The 16192-nt window shown below is 38.5% G+C and overlaps 1 protein-coding gene across 1 annotated transcript; it reads right to left on the reverse strand.

The window, feature by feature from the left end:
- Positions 1–1814: 1814 nt before the first annotated feature.
- Positions 1815–15609, reverse strand: Cbr-cgef-1 (the record flags this gene model as incomplete). Its single annotated transcript, XM_045239046.1, has 10 exons — positions 1815–1880; positions 2229–2573; positions 2620–3136; positions 3190–3428; positions 3478–3582; positions 11235–11372; positions 13598–13681; positions 14621–14914; positions 14966–15034; positions 15514–15609. The coding sequence occupies 10 exons, from the start codon at positions 15607–15609 to the stop codon at positions 1815–1817; spliced, it is 1953 nt and encodes a 650-aa protein (XP_045092017.1).
- Between the last annotated feature and the right edge of the window lie 583 nt (positions 15610–16192).

A 16192-nucleotide genomic window follows, 5' to 3' on the forward strand; every position in this document is an offset into this window, starting at 1 on the left:
GGAAAAGGATTATGGCTTTTCTCGTTTTTAATCCCTTTTATGTTTCCGGACACAGATGTGAGAGATTGGAAGAAAGATACTTTCCATAGATTTTGTCGATAGAAAAAATCGGTGAGCAATTGCTCCTATGATAACAAAAGCTGTGAAAATGGTATACTGTCGTTTAACGACAACCAGAGGATCAGTTGTGAACACATGACAGTTACGCAGCAGATAAGGATCTCACATGATATGTTTGTAATTTCCAGTTTCACAGCATTCCTGTAATATCAAAAACATGGTTTTCCGATGAATTCAATAATTTTCAAAAGTCTGGAGCTTGGCGGTAAAGTTTCAGATCACTTTGAAAATTTTGAAGGATATTAAACAGACCTAGATTGAAAACTTTGCATTTACAGAATTTTTTGAAAATTCCTAATGTTCCAGTTATTTGCCGATTTCTGAACAGAACTCCTTTTTTGAAGTCGTTTGTATTGAAATCGGTAAAAAAGTGGGTGTGCATTAGAACGCGAAAAATAGCTCAAAACTAAATACTTTCAAAGAGTTTTGTTAATGCAAGGTTTTCAAGCTAGTTCTGTTTCAGAAGCTCCACAATTTTCAATGTGGTTAGACACGTGACAGCCAACTCCAGACTTCTGAAAATGGCAAAACTTGCCAAAAATCAACTGAAAAATACGTTTTTATATAACTTATTGATTCTTAGTGTACATCCGAAAAGCTTCAGGATTTCGTTAATGTCGAATAAAATAAAAAATAATGCACAATGTATTTTCTCCATTGTTTTGAATGAAGAAAATGGGAGAAAATTATATTATTTTTTTTAGAAACTTGTTTGCAATCGTTTGAGAATTTTAAAAAATAGTTCACTTCTCAATTTAACTAATAATTTCAAATTGGAAATTAGATTAAATTGGGTTCACGGTTGGCGCGAGACGGTAGATTCAACCTAACCGCTGAGGAAAATATGTTCAGTAAACATTCTAATAGAATGAACCCTAACTCCGGGCTAAACTCTTAGCCAGTTTATCTCGGTTCCTGATAATAATCTTCTGACAAAAAATTTTTGATATTATAAAAAGCACTTTGTCAGTTGACCATTTTTAAATATATTCTACAGGAAATGAGATAAATTGGCTCAATTTTTTGGTTTCCAGAATCTTCAAGAGATATCTCGAAATTCTATATTTTCCTGTAAATTTATTCCCTGACTTTCAGATATTTTTAGAATATCAAAACAATGATTCGATAAACAATAAGTTTATTTGGGGGAAAAGAAATAAGATACAAAAATTCATCATTCACAAAAACATACTTTGAGAAAGTGTTGGGAATACTCAAGAAAAAGGAGCAGGTTGTTGTTGTTGGTAGGGGTCGAACTAATGAACAAAAGAGACACGTACAGACTCACAAAACCGGCTGATAACCGGGGGGAACAAAATAAAACTATATAAACTTGAATGTATCAATCAGTGGGGGGGGGGGGGGCTGGGTGAGTGTCAAAACACAATAATTGTCTAGACAGAGTATCTTGGAAACTCTGCATTTTGCATTTACAGTGAATCGGGGCGAGTGGCATGGTTACATGAGAAAGAATCTTGTTTTCTAGCTAGTGATGGTGGCTGAGTGGGACCCGCAAACCTTAGGAGAGGGTTTTGTTTAAAATGGAGATGGAAAAATATAAGAAATATTGTCTCGGGATTTTTGAACATAGAACAGGGTAGAATGATTGGGGGGGGGGGGGTGGGATGGCCGTTTTTTACAGGGAATTTCTTTGAAAGAGGAGAATAGGCAATCAATTTACAAGAAAACCGGGTTTAGCAGCTGTCGACAAGCTCCACCTCGTTGTTGATTTCGGCTGTTCGAAGTGGTGTGGTATCCATCTGAAAATAGAGAATTGTTAGATTCCAGAAATTCCAGGAACTTTCGAAAAAATCAATTTAGAGCAAATATTAAGAAAAGCGGTCAACAAGATAGACAAACGCGTATTTTTCAGATGATTTTTGGATTGTGAAAACTATTTTCGGGAGTCTGGAGCTTGGCTGTCAAGTTCCCTATCGCTTTGAAAATTTCCAAGGGTTTAAAACTGATCTAGATTAAAAACTTTGGATTCAAATCTTTTTTTTTTTTGAAATTTTCCAATTTTTCAGATATTTTCCGATTTTTTAAAGACTCCATTTTAGCCCGTATGTTACGATTAAATATCCAATTAAAATTGTTTTAGAACTTACAGTTAAATCAAGCTGACTATCCATCGTTGGCGAATATGGCACGTTGACTTGCGTGGTCTGCGTGTTGCCATTGGTATCCATCGCACTATCAGCACTATCTGATTCGCGTGTGCTCGACGAGCAAGAGCTCTCGTTGGACACAGTGCTTGCCCAGCTCTTTGGCCGCTGTCTGTTCTCTAGCCAAGCATCCTGCGACGATTCGCTTTTTCCAAGGCGTTGGATCCATTTGCTACGGGCGGTTGGGTCGATGGTTTCAATGACGTATGCGTCAGTCTTGGCTTCATCCCAAACTTCAAAGCGGTTGGAGCTGCTGCGAGATGATGTGTCGTATCCAAGCGAGATGATCTGGAATCACAACAATTTTATAGAATCGATAATTGGCGGGACTCACCGGAATGCAAAACTTGTGCTCGAAATACTCTGGTTCCGAGTTCAAAGTAGATGCTGGATTGCTAACTCGCTTCTTGCAGAACATGACAGCTCCGTCGAAGAAGAAAAGGAATCTCTTCTGCGCACGTGACAACTTGGCCTTCTTCTTACGGTTGTAGGTGTACACATCGCATTCGGTTTGAAGACGAAGGAGACCGAGCGACTTCAAGTCACCATTGTATCCAGAAATGTGTAGTTGTTGCATGGAGGCGTCGATTTGGTTGAGGAGCTCTACCATACTGTCGCGAGTCTTTGCCACTTCGTCTCGCACATCTGCTGGGCAGTCATCCATAATGTTTCCAAGAAGAAGTTGGTACTTCATGATGCGTTGGATTGGCTTGAGGAGGTAGGAACTCATATCCATGTTGTGATTGGCTTTTCGTTGGCAGTCTTTGAAGAATGGATGGTTCTTAACAGAGTCTCGGACTTTCTGGTTGGATCCGTGAATTTGGCAGTAGGTGCGGTATGTGAGATAGATCCTGAAAATTTATTTTTAGATATTTGGGACTTTTTCTAGTATTTTCTAACTCACTGATTTCGATGCTGCATCAAAACTCTGCACATCTCTGCTGTTGATCTCGCGGCTACCAAATCCTCCAAAACTACTCGATGATGGAATTTGTAGAGCTCACGAACGTTGCCAAAGAGACAGTCTGGCTTGCCTCGAAGCGAATCTGGCAGACTTGCTTGGTTCTCGACAGCCTCGAACGGTTCCAAGTAGTGAATTATGACCTCTTTGAGATCGGCGACGTAGCTAATTTCAGTGGCAATCTGAAAAGTTTGAGGTTAGGTTTGAGAGAAGGAAAACAGGATTTCTTACCATCTCATCATAAGCATTGGTTACTTCACGGGTGTCACGTCTTGGACTAAGTCCACCGGCCGGTGTTGAGTCTCCTGAGCAGCTTGGAACATCCTTGGAGTCGTGCTGGAAAACCTGAGGGGGTTAATATATTGTTTTTATTTTGTAGTTGTAGTATTTTTAGTATCTGGTACTCCCTCATGATTCATGTTTCCTAAATGCTTCTGGGGATTTCCAAAATGGCGGCTAATAATCGACAATGAAGTGCGCCATACGCGTCCCTTGGGTCTTTTTAACACATTTTGCTTCTGCACGACGAGTGCTCATTATGACAAATGCAACAATAGTAGTGCACAATGTTTGAAATTTTGGCCTCCCCCTTTTGGAACCTTATCTGATCTGTCAGGGTGTTCTAATGTTTGACAACAATTATTTGATTGGGTGTTGAGATTGAATTGAACGTCCCAGAATGGGAGGCGTACCTCCTGCTGAAGCTTCTCAGCTTCTTTATCTCGTCGCTTTTTGACAAGTGCCCACAAAAAGCAATATTTCGTTAGAAGTGAACCCCAGAATCCATACTTCTTCTGAAGGATGGACATCGACAGTTTCAGAGAGAGAGAGAGAGAGAATACAAGAAGTAGGGTTTTTGGGTTATAATGGAAAATTTGGGAAGAAGAAGAACAAGAAAAGAATAACTGTTCAAACTCTTTTTTTTAACCGTTTTTCGCTGTGCTAAGAAGCATCACCACCTAAAATTCTAAACGCAAACAATTAGCGAAACACCTTAAATCTCCTATTTTCCTCTTCTTTTTTTTCGTATTCTTCCCCTTGCTCCTCTTTATGTCATCACAAGGGAAAAAGGAAAGTGATTCTAAAAAGAGAGAAACCTTGAAAAATCGAAAGGACATCGGATATGAGTGTAATTAGACGCACAGCATTTGGATGTGCTGCTGCACCACCTTCCATCTTGACACCATGAATCCTTCAACAACCCGCAATTATTCAAAGTTCCCTTTTGGAGACTGAATAGCCCTCTGGACGCTAGCATCCCCCAAAAAAGAGTCTACATATCATGCTAAGTTTGATGCCAATAATGTGGAGACTTTTTTTGGGAAAACAAAGTTTCCAAGTTTTGTATTTGTACTAAAACAAACAACATCGTCGTTTTTGTGGACACACACAGATTTTTATCGGTTTTTTTGGCGCCACAACTTCTTCCCCCAGAACGACTTCATCGTTCATCATCGATAGATATATATTTCAAGCAAAACGAGTTCCCATTGGACATATCTGGATTGCATTCTTCTGGGTGTCAGAACAAAGCAAATGTTTTTATAGCCTGCCTGTTACCTAAAGACGGTTTCGAAACGTTTTACAACTGCCGCAAAGGAAAGGGATAGCCTATCAATAGGCGGTGGTGAAAGTGGTTTAGGTGTTTCAACAATGGGGAGGAAATGAAAACGATTCGGGCCATTTGCGAAAGGCGCCAACCGTATTGGAATAGAATACTTTTTGTTTCCTTTCCATTTCCATAACTTGAGGTCCCATGGTCTTTTAAAAGCAGAGGGTTGCTCTGAGTGGTTGCTGGCTGCTCGTAACATATTGTGCTTACGTGTGGCTGGGCACTCGAGAATGAGCTACGCAAGTCGTTGGCACCAATGTTAACAATAATCGGAAGTACGGGATAAACACAACACGCGAAACGATTCGACCAAGGGTCAAATTATCGTTTCTCTATACAGTTTGCCGCTGTTTTCCCCGCTAAGATATAACCTTTTCTATGAGGCCGACCGATAGAATATCTAATAAAAAATTTTCAGCGGATTTTCGCCTTTTTCAGGAGTTTGAAGCTTGGCTGTCAAGCTTCCCATCCTTTTAAAGATTTTGGAGAGTGTAAAAGAGACCTAGATTGAAAATGTTGCCTTCACAGAATTTTTGGAAAATTCCTAGTTTTTCAGGTATTTTCTGATTTCCAAAAGACGCATCTCTATGGCCCGGAAAACGTGAAAAAACAACGTTCCTTCTCCGTTTTACTGTATATCATCCGCCATATCAACTGATATCCCCTCTTGACAAGAAATTGTCTTTCTTCCTTTCCCCCTTAGTTAATTAAAAAGGAAATAGATTACACTATTTGCCAAAACAGGGTGTAAATGAATGAATCGAATCGTGGCAGAAGGAGGCAGAAATTCATAATATACAGTGCAAATAAACAGGCCCTAAAACGTTCTGAATTGACGACCTTCCCGCGATAAGAACTAAATAGGGCATATGAAACTAAATAGCAAACTACGCTATATGTTCATTCCCAAACACATTGTCAAACATCTCCCCTTATCATAGTACAATATACAATTGGCTAAATAATAGTCGGCACTTTTGCTTTTGGTGTTATCAATCCCGAACTTTACAGCTGAGCGCGGCTAGAAAGTGATACTTGGCCTCGATGACAGGCATCATATCAGTAAACGAAACCAGTTTTTGCAAAATACTGTTTGTGCCATCACCGCCGCTAAATTAAACCCTACGCAATGTCAGTAGAGAGCGCAACCGATTTTGATAAAGAGTAAACAAGAAGACGAAAAGTAATGAAAAATTGGATTACATTTTTTTTTCTTTCGGAAAACGACCGGAATTTGATTCCTATTGAAAACAGCTAAACTGATTTTGCGCAACGGCGGTATTATCCCGAAAAAAAGGGAAAAAGGTCCAATTCAAGACTTACCTCATACTGATGCTCATTGTAGTTCATAACAATCAACGGTGCCGATACGGAAGTGATGAGTCTGCGCTTTGAGCGCCGGAACGACAAGAATCTTGGAAGTGTACGCTTCATGAAGGCAGTCGGTGGCTCCAGAGTGCTAACAAGTGAAGGATAAGTTGGTAGAAATAAAAAAAAAGAAGTTACAAAGCATAAAAAAAGAGAAGATAGAAATCGGACCGATATGCCCCGCAAAAATGGAGAAAATGAAGTAAGAGAGAAGGGCGGAGCAGAAAAGGACGGCCCGCGCGGGAGGAGGAGGGCAACGCAACACAAGTGAACGCGGTGCGCGCGTAGACAGAAAGAGTGTGTATGACGAAGAGACGCAGACAACGAGGCAACAAATCTCTACAGTTCAGAAGGCCGACGGAATGACTAGGCGGACGGACCCCTAGGTGTTTTTGTGGTGACAAGAGCGAGAGAGCAAGAGACGACGAGACAGTTTGCGTGTGTTATGGTTTAAATGACGGATTAGGTAAAGACGATGAGGGGGACGGTTGACCGTATGATTTGACGATAATGCAATGCGAAGGACCGAGAAAGGGCATTGACATCCGATCTGTTTATATAACTCATCTGGTGGCAATAAACCTCCGTTCCTCGTTCAATTAATCCAAGTATATAATTCTGGTTTTTGTAAATGCATTCTGAAGATACAAGGGACTAAGTGGATTCTTCTTAATGCTCGCAGAAAGGAAAAGAAATAAAAAAGAGCAATAATTATAAGCTCCCGTGGCCACCTTAGAAATAAAAAGAAGGGCAAATGCTTCTGCCTATTTTTGCCTAAGAAGCAAAAAATGGGGCGGAAAAGAGCGTCCGGGGCCACCAATTTTTCTTCCACTTCCTCCCACCCCAAAAAGATACGAAAAGCCAACCAACCAAGCAGCACAGAAATAAAAACAATCGAAATGTGAAGCAAAATGAATGGGGAAAAGGATTCCAAAAAAGAGAGGAATTAGCGCGATTGATCTGCTTTAATTTGGCGGTAAAAAATGAGGCGCGGGGCTGTCGCTGCAGCTTCTGACTACGAATTGGGAGGAAAAATAACAAATCTAGAGGCAATGATGGATGGAATTTATGCCTATTCTTGGAAGCAGTGAGATTCAACACACTACAAATTTCAAATTTATGCATAACACATGGGACATGGCTCGTGATTATCATTACTTACTCTCTTATTAATGCGAAATTGAGGCTTTGCGTATATTTTTCGAAGATCACGGGTATTCAAGAGAATATAAGAAATACAAAAACATATTTTTCAGTTAATTTTCGGTAATTTGGATTATTTTCAGAAGTCTAGAGCACGCCTGTAAAGTTTCCATTCACTTTGAAAATTTTGGAGGGTGTAAAAACAGACCTAACAAGGGAACCATGTTTAGCCTTCATCTCAGAATTTCTTCTAAATTAGCTCATTTATAGTTTCGAATACGGGCTTTCTTGTGATGTATTTAGTTATCTGCACAAATTTCTAGAAGTCGAGGGAATTCCATCTGAAAATATGTTGGTATTTTGGTCTCCTCCTTCCCTTCCACTTTCCCCTCTTTTTTCTATACATTTTCCACTGTGGAAGAAACACGCAACAGTGGCCGAGTGGATAGTGGGGATGAATAGTAATTACAAGTTTGGGGTTCGATTCCGTCATTGTGCATTTTTCTTTTTTCTTTTTTTCTTTGACGTTGGAGGAAATTGCATTTTTCGAAAATCAAAACTATGTTTGCTCTATTTTTTGAGTAGGAAAAAAGCTTGAATTATTTTGAGAGAAAAATTCATTTTGGACTTGTTTCGAAAAATATCCAATAAATATCTTCTGAAAACTTCTTGAAACACTACTGGAAAGCCTTATATAGTCAAAATATCAGTCGAAATCCCCCGTTTTGATCATATTTAGTGCGGAACAGTGATAAATCTTGCAAGAAGTATGTAAATCTATGTTTTCACAAGATTTGAGTGCTACTGGGTGATTTTCGAAGGAATACGATTCATAGAAGTTTCGGAAGAAGCCACTCATTTGAGATTTCAAAACAGATATAGGCTATAGAATTATGTGAAAAGACTCATTTTATGATTTCTATGAGCTTAGAATGCATTTTAGCACATTAAAAATTTTTTCGAAAAATTGTAAAATTTCGCAAAGGGGTACATGGAAAAACTTTTTCAAAAAAATTTTTTTTTGAAAAATGAAAAGACTCTGTCAGATTGTAGAGAAATTCTCAAAATTACGATTCACACTCAAGAAATGCCGAAAAACTCTCATTAACCCTTTCAAAAACTCACTCCAAAAGTGAGAAATTAGTACTGAAATCACCTAAACAGCCCATAACTCGACTTCTAGAAATTTGTGCAGAAAACCAAATACATCACAAGAAAGCCGGTATTCGAAACTAAAAATGAGCAAATCTAGAAAAAATTCTGAGATGAAGGCTAAACATGGTTCCCTTGTAAAGTGAAAACTTTGCATATACAGGATTATCTGGAAATTCCTAGATTTTCAGCTAATTGTCAATTTTTGAAAGACACCCTTTTTAACCTGTTTTCGGCATGAAAACTTGAAAAACAGGTGTCCTTCAGAAGTCGGAAATTAACTGAAAAACTAGAAAGCTTCTACGTTTTCAACAATTTGCCGGATTTTGAAAGATACCGTTTTCCCGTTTTCAGTACAAAACGGTCCAAAAGAGGCGTTTTCAGAATTTGGAGAATAGCTGAAAAACTAGAAATAATCGAAAAACTCTGTGAATGCTAAGTTTGCAATCTAGGACTGTTTTATACCTTTTATAATTTTCATAGTGACCGGAATCTCGACAGCCGAGCACCAGCCTCTAGAAAATGATAAAAATCGCCAAAAATTCTCTTAAAAAATGGGGTTTTTGAATATCTTATGTCAAAAATATTCAAACCGCAGGCGCTGATAACAAATTAAAAAATGCAGATGAACGAGAAGTCAAAGTGGGTGGAGAAGGCAGATGGCACTAAGAAGATCTCCTACGCAAATTTTTAACCGCTCCACTCCCTCACTTTTCGTCTCCTGCGGATCGGTCAAAAGTGCTTCCACATGTTTTCTCTCTCGTCGCCCCGAGTGTCCGAGTGGTACGGGTCAGCACAAATCGGTTTTTTAAAAAGATTTTAAAAAAGAGAAGAGTGGTGCTAAACGATTGAGGCTTTTGAAAATATTACATTTCTTACAAACAAACAAAATCTATTTGCAGCTAGACTAGACAAGAAGAAATACCGTAACCCTAAAGAACAGAAATGATTCTTACAACAAGGAGAAAAAATTAATGGAAAACGAAACATGGTGAGACAAAGAAGAAGGTATAGAAGAATTGGAGAATTCAATATGTACAGTTTCCGAAAAAAAAGATCTTGTTGACCAACGAGATGACTACCATCAGAAGCCGCATCATCAGTGCCATTTGAATATAAGCCGAGAAAAAGGAAAAGAGGGGTTCCGCGAGGACGGGTCGTTGAGTGTTTTTCGAGTGTTCGCGTGAGAACAGCTATCATGGAAGGATAATGCTCCCGACGAGTTTCTTCTCGCTGTGGTGTATGTAATTTGTTCAAATAATGGAAGATAATATGCCTAAGCTGACTCCGAAACAGCACAAACCTTGATTCAGAGCCAAGGGCGTGGGAAAACCCAGCGAAATAAATTGAAAAATATATAGTGTAACGTGAGTGCCCTATTTTTGCCCCCTCGGGGGTAAAAGAAAGAGTTATGACCAACTTTCGAGGAGAAAAAAGTGGAAAATGGAAAATCTTATGACCAAAAAGAGAAAACAAAATCTCAATAAGCAACTTTCTCATATACCGGATAACGGTGTGTACCTCCCATGGCGCTAGGACGACCTTCACGAAATTCTCCAGCTGTTGCTACCAGTTCCATTGGTGACGTCACGCCGGTTTATATTCAAATTGACGACAATATAAGAATATTTCGAAAACAATTTTCTCTAGACTAATTAGAGCTTATTCAGACGGAAATTTCTAGAAGCAAATAATTTGTTTACAACCTGAAAAGAAAAAAGTCCTGTCTGAAAGAAATCTGGAAAATTTGAAAAAGTGAAAATAAAACAAAAAAACCAAAAAAATAAATCATTTTGAAGACACCAACACCAGTCAAAAAGACACACGAAAACGTAATTCTTAGTTGATTTTCGGTCGTTTTTACCATTTTCAAAAGCTCCGCTATCCAGTTTTCGATCATTTTGAAAGTTTTGGAAGGTATGAAACAGGGCGGAACTCGCTAATCAAACTGAGTAGAATAAAACTGTAACATAATGAAACTGAGCATAATAAAACCATACTTAACAAGCCAGGGCCCGGCCCACAAGCCTCGCCGAGCTTTGCCTTGGCTAGGCTGGGCTCTGGAAGTCTCTGGCTCCGCTCGGTCCGCCCGGCGAGGTTTTGCGGACCGGGCCATGGCCTGTTAAGTATGGTTTTATTATGGTCAGTTTTATTATGTTACAGTTTTATTCTACTCAGTTTTATTAGCGAGTACCGCCATGAAACAGACCTAGATTGAAAACTTTGCTTTCACGGAATTTTTGAAAATTCCCAGTTTTTCAGCTACTTGCCGATTTCTAGAAGACACTCATTTTTGACCCGTTTTTGTACTGAAAACGTGAAAATGCAGGTTTCTTTCAAAAATCGACAGATAGATCAAACACTTGGAGTTCTCAAAAATCTCGGTAAATGCAAAATTTTCAATCTAGGTCTGTTCTACGCCATCCAAAGCTTTCAAAGTGATTGGACACTTTATAGCCAAACGCCAGACTCCTGAAAATGTCGAAAATCAACTAAAAAACTCAATTTTGTATATCCTATTGATTGGTACTGTATGTAAAACGGTGCAATCCAGGAAAAAGCATTTTCCGAAAAAATGCAACCAATTTTTTCCCATTTTTTGTTCTTTTTCTTCTTCTCCGCGGCGCCCCTAATGAATCATGAGGGGAGGTTCCTTCTGTACACATGTCGGCACTTTTTCACCCTTCTGTATGATTTATTCCATGTTGCTCACCTCTGTCTTGCTATTCTTTTTGCTTTTCTTCTCCGGCGTGACAATCTGTACCGGTGGCGGTTTTTGTAGGTGTAGTTTGTTGAGTTGGTCACGTTTCGCCAGCGACATTCGCCGAATATCTCCAATGCGTTCTTCGATCTGGAAAATTGAGGCTTTTTAGGATGTATTCTCAGAGTTTCACTTCTTAAGATTCTTTTCATAAGTTCTCTCTTCACGCCTCACTTCCGATTACAGTAGTATCATATCGCCTAACGGGGCGCGATAAGATATTCTGGAAAAGGAGATGAAGAAGAAGAAGAAGTATTGCAATCTATTCAAATCGCGATAAAAGTCATTTCCCCAGAATCGCAACTTTTTACGAAACAACAATAAGATTGCTATATACGAAAAAGAAGAACACGACGACGATCTATTCGTTTTGAACGCCGAACATTCTCTTTCTTCTCATTTATATGCATGATCGAACTGCTGCAGCGATCATACAAGGTCCGTGGTTTCCTTATTCGAATGAGAGGGGAAGAATTGGTATCATTAAGGGGATTCTAGTTTGAAAGTTTTTGAACGAGTCGGATCATTTGGCACTTATTTGTTCTCTAATTATTTGATTATCAGAGGTGAAGTTTGCAGCGTTCGAAATGATTGAAATGTATACTTTGGGGTTGGCAAATAGAAAAAGGTTATATGATATTTGGAAGTTTTCTAGTTGGATTATTGGTGGTAATCGGAAGTAGTTTCGGGAAGAATTTTGATATCGTAAAACCAGTAATAAGGACACCTAATTGCTAATTTTGAGCCAATTTCAAAAAAGTGTATTTCAGTGCATTTTTAACCATTTTCAGAAGTCTGCAGTTCGGCTGTCTAGTTTTCGATTGTTTTGAAAATTTTGGAGAATGTAAAATAGATCTAGATTAAAAACTTTGTGTTCACAGAATTTTTTGAAAATTCTAGTTTTTCAGCTATTACTCGGTCCCTGAACAACACCTGTTCATTACGTTTTCAAAACGGTAAAGTACTAAAAAGGGGCGTTTTTCAAAAACCGGAAAATATCTGAAAAAACTAGGAGTTTTTAAAAATTTTGTGAGTTAAAGTTTTCAATCTAGGTTTGTGTCCCATTCTCCAACATTTTCAATGTAATCAGAACATTGACAGCCGAGCTCCAGACTTCTGAAAATCGTGTAAATGGTCCAAAATAAACTGAAAAATATATTTTGTACATTTGATTGACAAGTACCGTATCTCGCTTGCTGTCCAAGATATGAAAAAGTTGTCGACTGATAATTTGTTTATCATTAATTCAGAAGTGTGTTATCAGTTGACACTTTTCAGATATCTAGCATAGAAATTGAGATAATTCAGCACAAACTTGAGAGTCTTGACAATGTGGGGGCTCTTCTATTACAGTTTTCACGGTATATTGAAAAATCCGATTTTCTAGAAATTACAAAAGATTTATGTGCCTTTAAAAATGACTGATTCCACGAAAACTAAAAAAAAAAAAAACTCAAAAACGCATAAATTATTTTTGCCACCCTCTCTATATACTTTCCTTTATCTTTTTCTCTTTTTTCCCTTTTCCGAAAATTTTTGATTGAATTAGCATAACCGCATCTGACAGTGTGTTTTGTCGGGCCGCCTAGATGGTTTATGAGGCCTTCTGAATTATTTGGTGCCCAAACGGACACTCAGTAAATTTCTCACCAAATTTCCAGTCGGCAAAAGAACAAAGAGTAATGAATCTAAGAAAAGGGGTTAAATGGAGAGTGAACAAAAATGGAGAGGGGAGATTTTGGTTTCGTTATTGGGAGAGTAAATTGCAGGATATCCGAATATGGAATGAGATTTTTGGGTCAGAATGCTCCAAAATATTCGGTCTAGGGGACTAGGACGCCACCTGGTGACACGAGGGGAAGCATCATCTTGCAAAATCATAAAAAGGCCAACGCACCAGAACATCTGCGAATATCATTTTCGCTATTTTATAGCTCCCAACGATACTCGAATTGAAAATCGTCGACGCGTTTTTATTATCCCGATATTGAAGAAGAAGAAGCAAAAGTAGGAGAATATCAGTAATGTGTAGTAGTAGTAGTTTTTTTCTTTCAGCTAGCAAAAAGCTCAAGAAATAATTCCCAGGAAAAGAAAGTTCGAATTTTTCAGCGACCGAAAAATTGGAATGTGATCGTATAAGACACCGGATAATCAGTTTCTCCGAACCGGCAACCCTTTGTTTGCTCATTTTCCGTTGATTCTTCCGGATCATCACCGGTGGGGGGGGGGGCATGCCACTATCATTTACTAAGCCGCTAAGTTTTTCATTAAGACCCCGGTGAAAAATTGTACGGAAAGTGTGTTCTAGAACTTACCAAGTTCAGCAAAGTCGATGTTTCAATGGTTGTGAGAAGCAGGAGTTGATTCATTGGGGATGTGGTGTCTTTCAGGAATTCAATCTGAAATTTTACATTTTCAAAGTGTGTTTTTCGAAAAACATCCATAATAGATATATTTGTGCAACACTCGAAACATCATGTTTTTGCTCAATCAGAACTAAGAACTGTTGTTGTTTTTTTTCTTGAAAACTGGAAAGGTGAACACTGTCAATAGAAAAGTATGAAAATACCAATATAGGTCGAAAGAGGATAATTTTATCATTAAGCTCCGCCCAAAATCAACATCTTGGCACTTGATCAATGACCCATTTATTGGGTTTTGTGATATAGTTTGATCAGTATGGATTACAGTAATATACAAACATTTTTTTCAAGCTGACAATCTTGCTACAGTAACCTATATAAACTTCGACTATGAGACAATAAGAATTGACAAATCCAACTTCCTATTTGTAATTTAAATCATTTTTGAAAAAAAAAATTCTACAGTAATTCCTAATACTCTGGAAAAAATCGAAGTTCAAAGTCTGGACTTCCTTGATCAATTTTAGAAATGTAGTTTTTTTCAGAGTTTGCTAGTTTATAAAAAGTTGAAAATAAACTATTTGGATAAGATGTTTTAATTTGAATTAGTTGCGGTCTCGAATTCCCAGAATTTTTATTTAATTGGTTACCGTATATTCTTTCAAAGAAGCGAACTCAATACGCGCACTTTGAGCTCAATTATCTCGGCTCGTCTAGAAGATATCGAAATGTGTTCTACTAATAAATTTTCAATTATGATAATAAAATTATTGTGTCAGTTGACACATTTTCAATATCTTTCAAAGGTACCGAGATAATTGAGCTCAAAGTGCACATTAGGGTTGGCTACTACTAAAGCAAATACGGTAGACTGGGGTTTTGAAATTCCAAAAATCTTTCCGAGAGCTTACAAACCCCAACATTTCAAAAATTGATATTATTCCCAGATCCCATAGCCCATAAATCCTAACTCACATTCAAATGATTTCCTTCCTCAATAAACTCATCGAGCGCTGACAAAGATGTTCCTGGATTTGGATTGGTGAAATCGGACATTCCAGACGCTAATAAGTCAGCTCCACGGGTGCACCACGCATTTGCCTGAAAAATATGTTTCGTACTATCCAACCCCCATCTACAAACCTGTGCAATTTGCTCATGCATCGTAGCACTACGCTTCAGACAATCGCCTCGTCGCTCCAATGCGGATGTCAACGCCGCTGCCATCCTCTCCAACTCTTCACACTTTGGCTCCAGACTTCCAGAGAGCTGTAAAAAATTTTGCTGAACGCTTCAAAAAGTGTCATTGTCGTTGTTTACCTCAGCCTCGTTTGAGCTGATGAGATCCTCTCCAGCTTTTTTGAGGTTTCTCGACGCCTCGACTTCTTCCTGAAAAGACATGTTCAGATTGTTGTCCCGACTAGTCCTTGGACAGTGTTCCTCTTTTTTTTTGGTCTCCTTCTTCAACTAACGCGTCGATCTTTTTCAAACAGATAAAAAGATGCGCTTGAGAGGGTTTCGAGTATACATAAACACAACCGATTTTCGTCATTGTCGGGTCGGGTCATTTCGGTAAATGGATTTGATGCTCTGCGCGCAAAGAGAGGAATTCTCATCCAAAAGTCAAGGATAAGGATTGCAAAAAACTAAGAGAGATAGGAAAAATAAAAATGCGGGAAGAACGATGGGAGAGAGGATGGGGGGGGGGGGGGGGGGATTCTCAATGTGTGAAAAAGATGAAAAAGATCTTTGATTACCTATCAATTCAAGTTGTAAAAAACGCACACACCAAGGTATAGACTGAATTAAAAATAGATCTATCAGGGCAGAACTGGAGGAAAATAAGGATCAAGTGTCCGATAACTCACCATAGCTCCTTCGGTGTATTGTCTGTGCTGTTCGGCAAGATGCAAAGCCTTTTCGGTGCAGTTTCCGACTTCTCGATGCTCCTCCAAATACAGCATGTGGCGTGCGAATGCGGCTTGTAGCTGAAATAAAAAAAAACAATAGTATTAATTAATATCCAGTTGAGTGGATTCTAAAAAATAATTAGTTTATGCATCATTAACTTATTAAGTAGCGGTCCTTTATCTCATTTTTCTTCAAGAAAACAAAAGATAAAGCTTAGGAGGGGAAGATTGTAAGATATTGTACGGCGAATGAGATAAATGATTGGGTGGAACAGGAACTAGAAGTAACGAACAACACAACTGATCATTTACTTTCTTTTTACACTTACAAGAAGCGCTGAAACTAGAACTTTGAGAAAAATAGGTTCAATTCCTTGTTTACGCCGCAAATCCAACTAGCTGACCGATGTGTGAAGTCTGAGAGAGTGGGTAAAAGGGTCAGCGGCGAGAAATCTGACACCTTCCTGTTTTTTAAGAAACGGACAATAAATAAAGAGGCTGGAGTACTAGTAGTTGTACTAGTACTACTAGACCCGTCAATTTTCGATTCACGGAAGTTGGCAAATTGCTTTTTTTTGGCTTGTCATGTTTCCCCTAATCGTTTCTATTTGAAAAAGCTTCTAAAATTGATTGTTTT

This window comes from Caenorhabditis briggsae (genome assembly GCF_000004555.2).
Source record: "Caenorhabditis briggsae complete genome, chrX, whole genome shotgun sequence".
Classification (NCBI taxonomy): Eukaryota; Metazoa; Nematoda; class Chromadorea; order Rhabditida; family Rhabditidae; genus Caenorhabditis; species Caenorhabditis briggsae.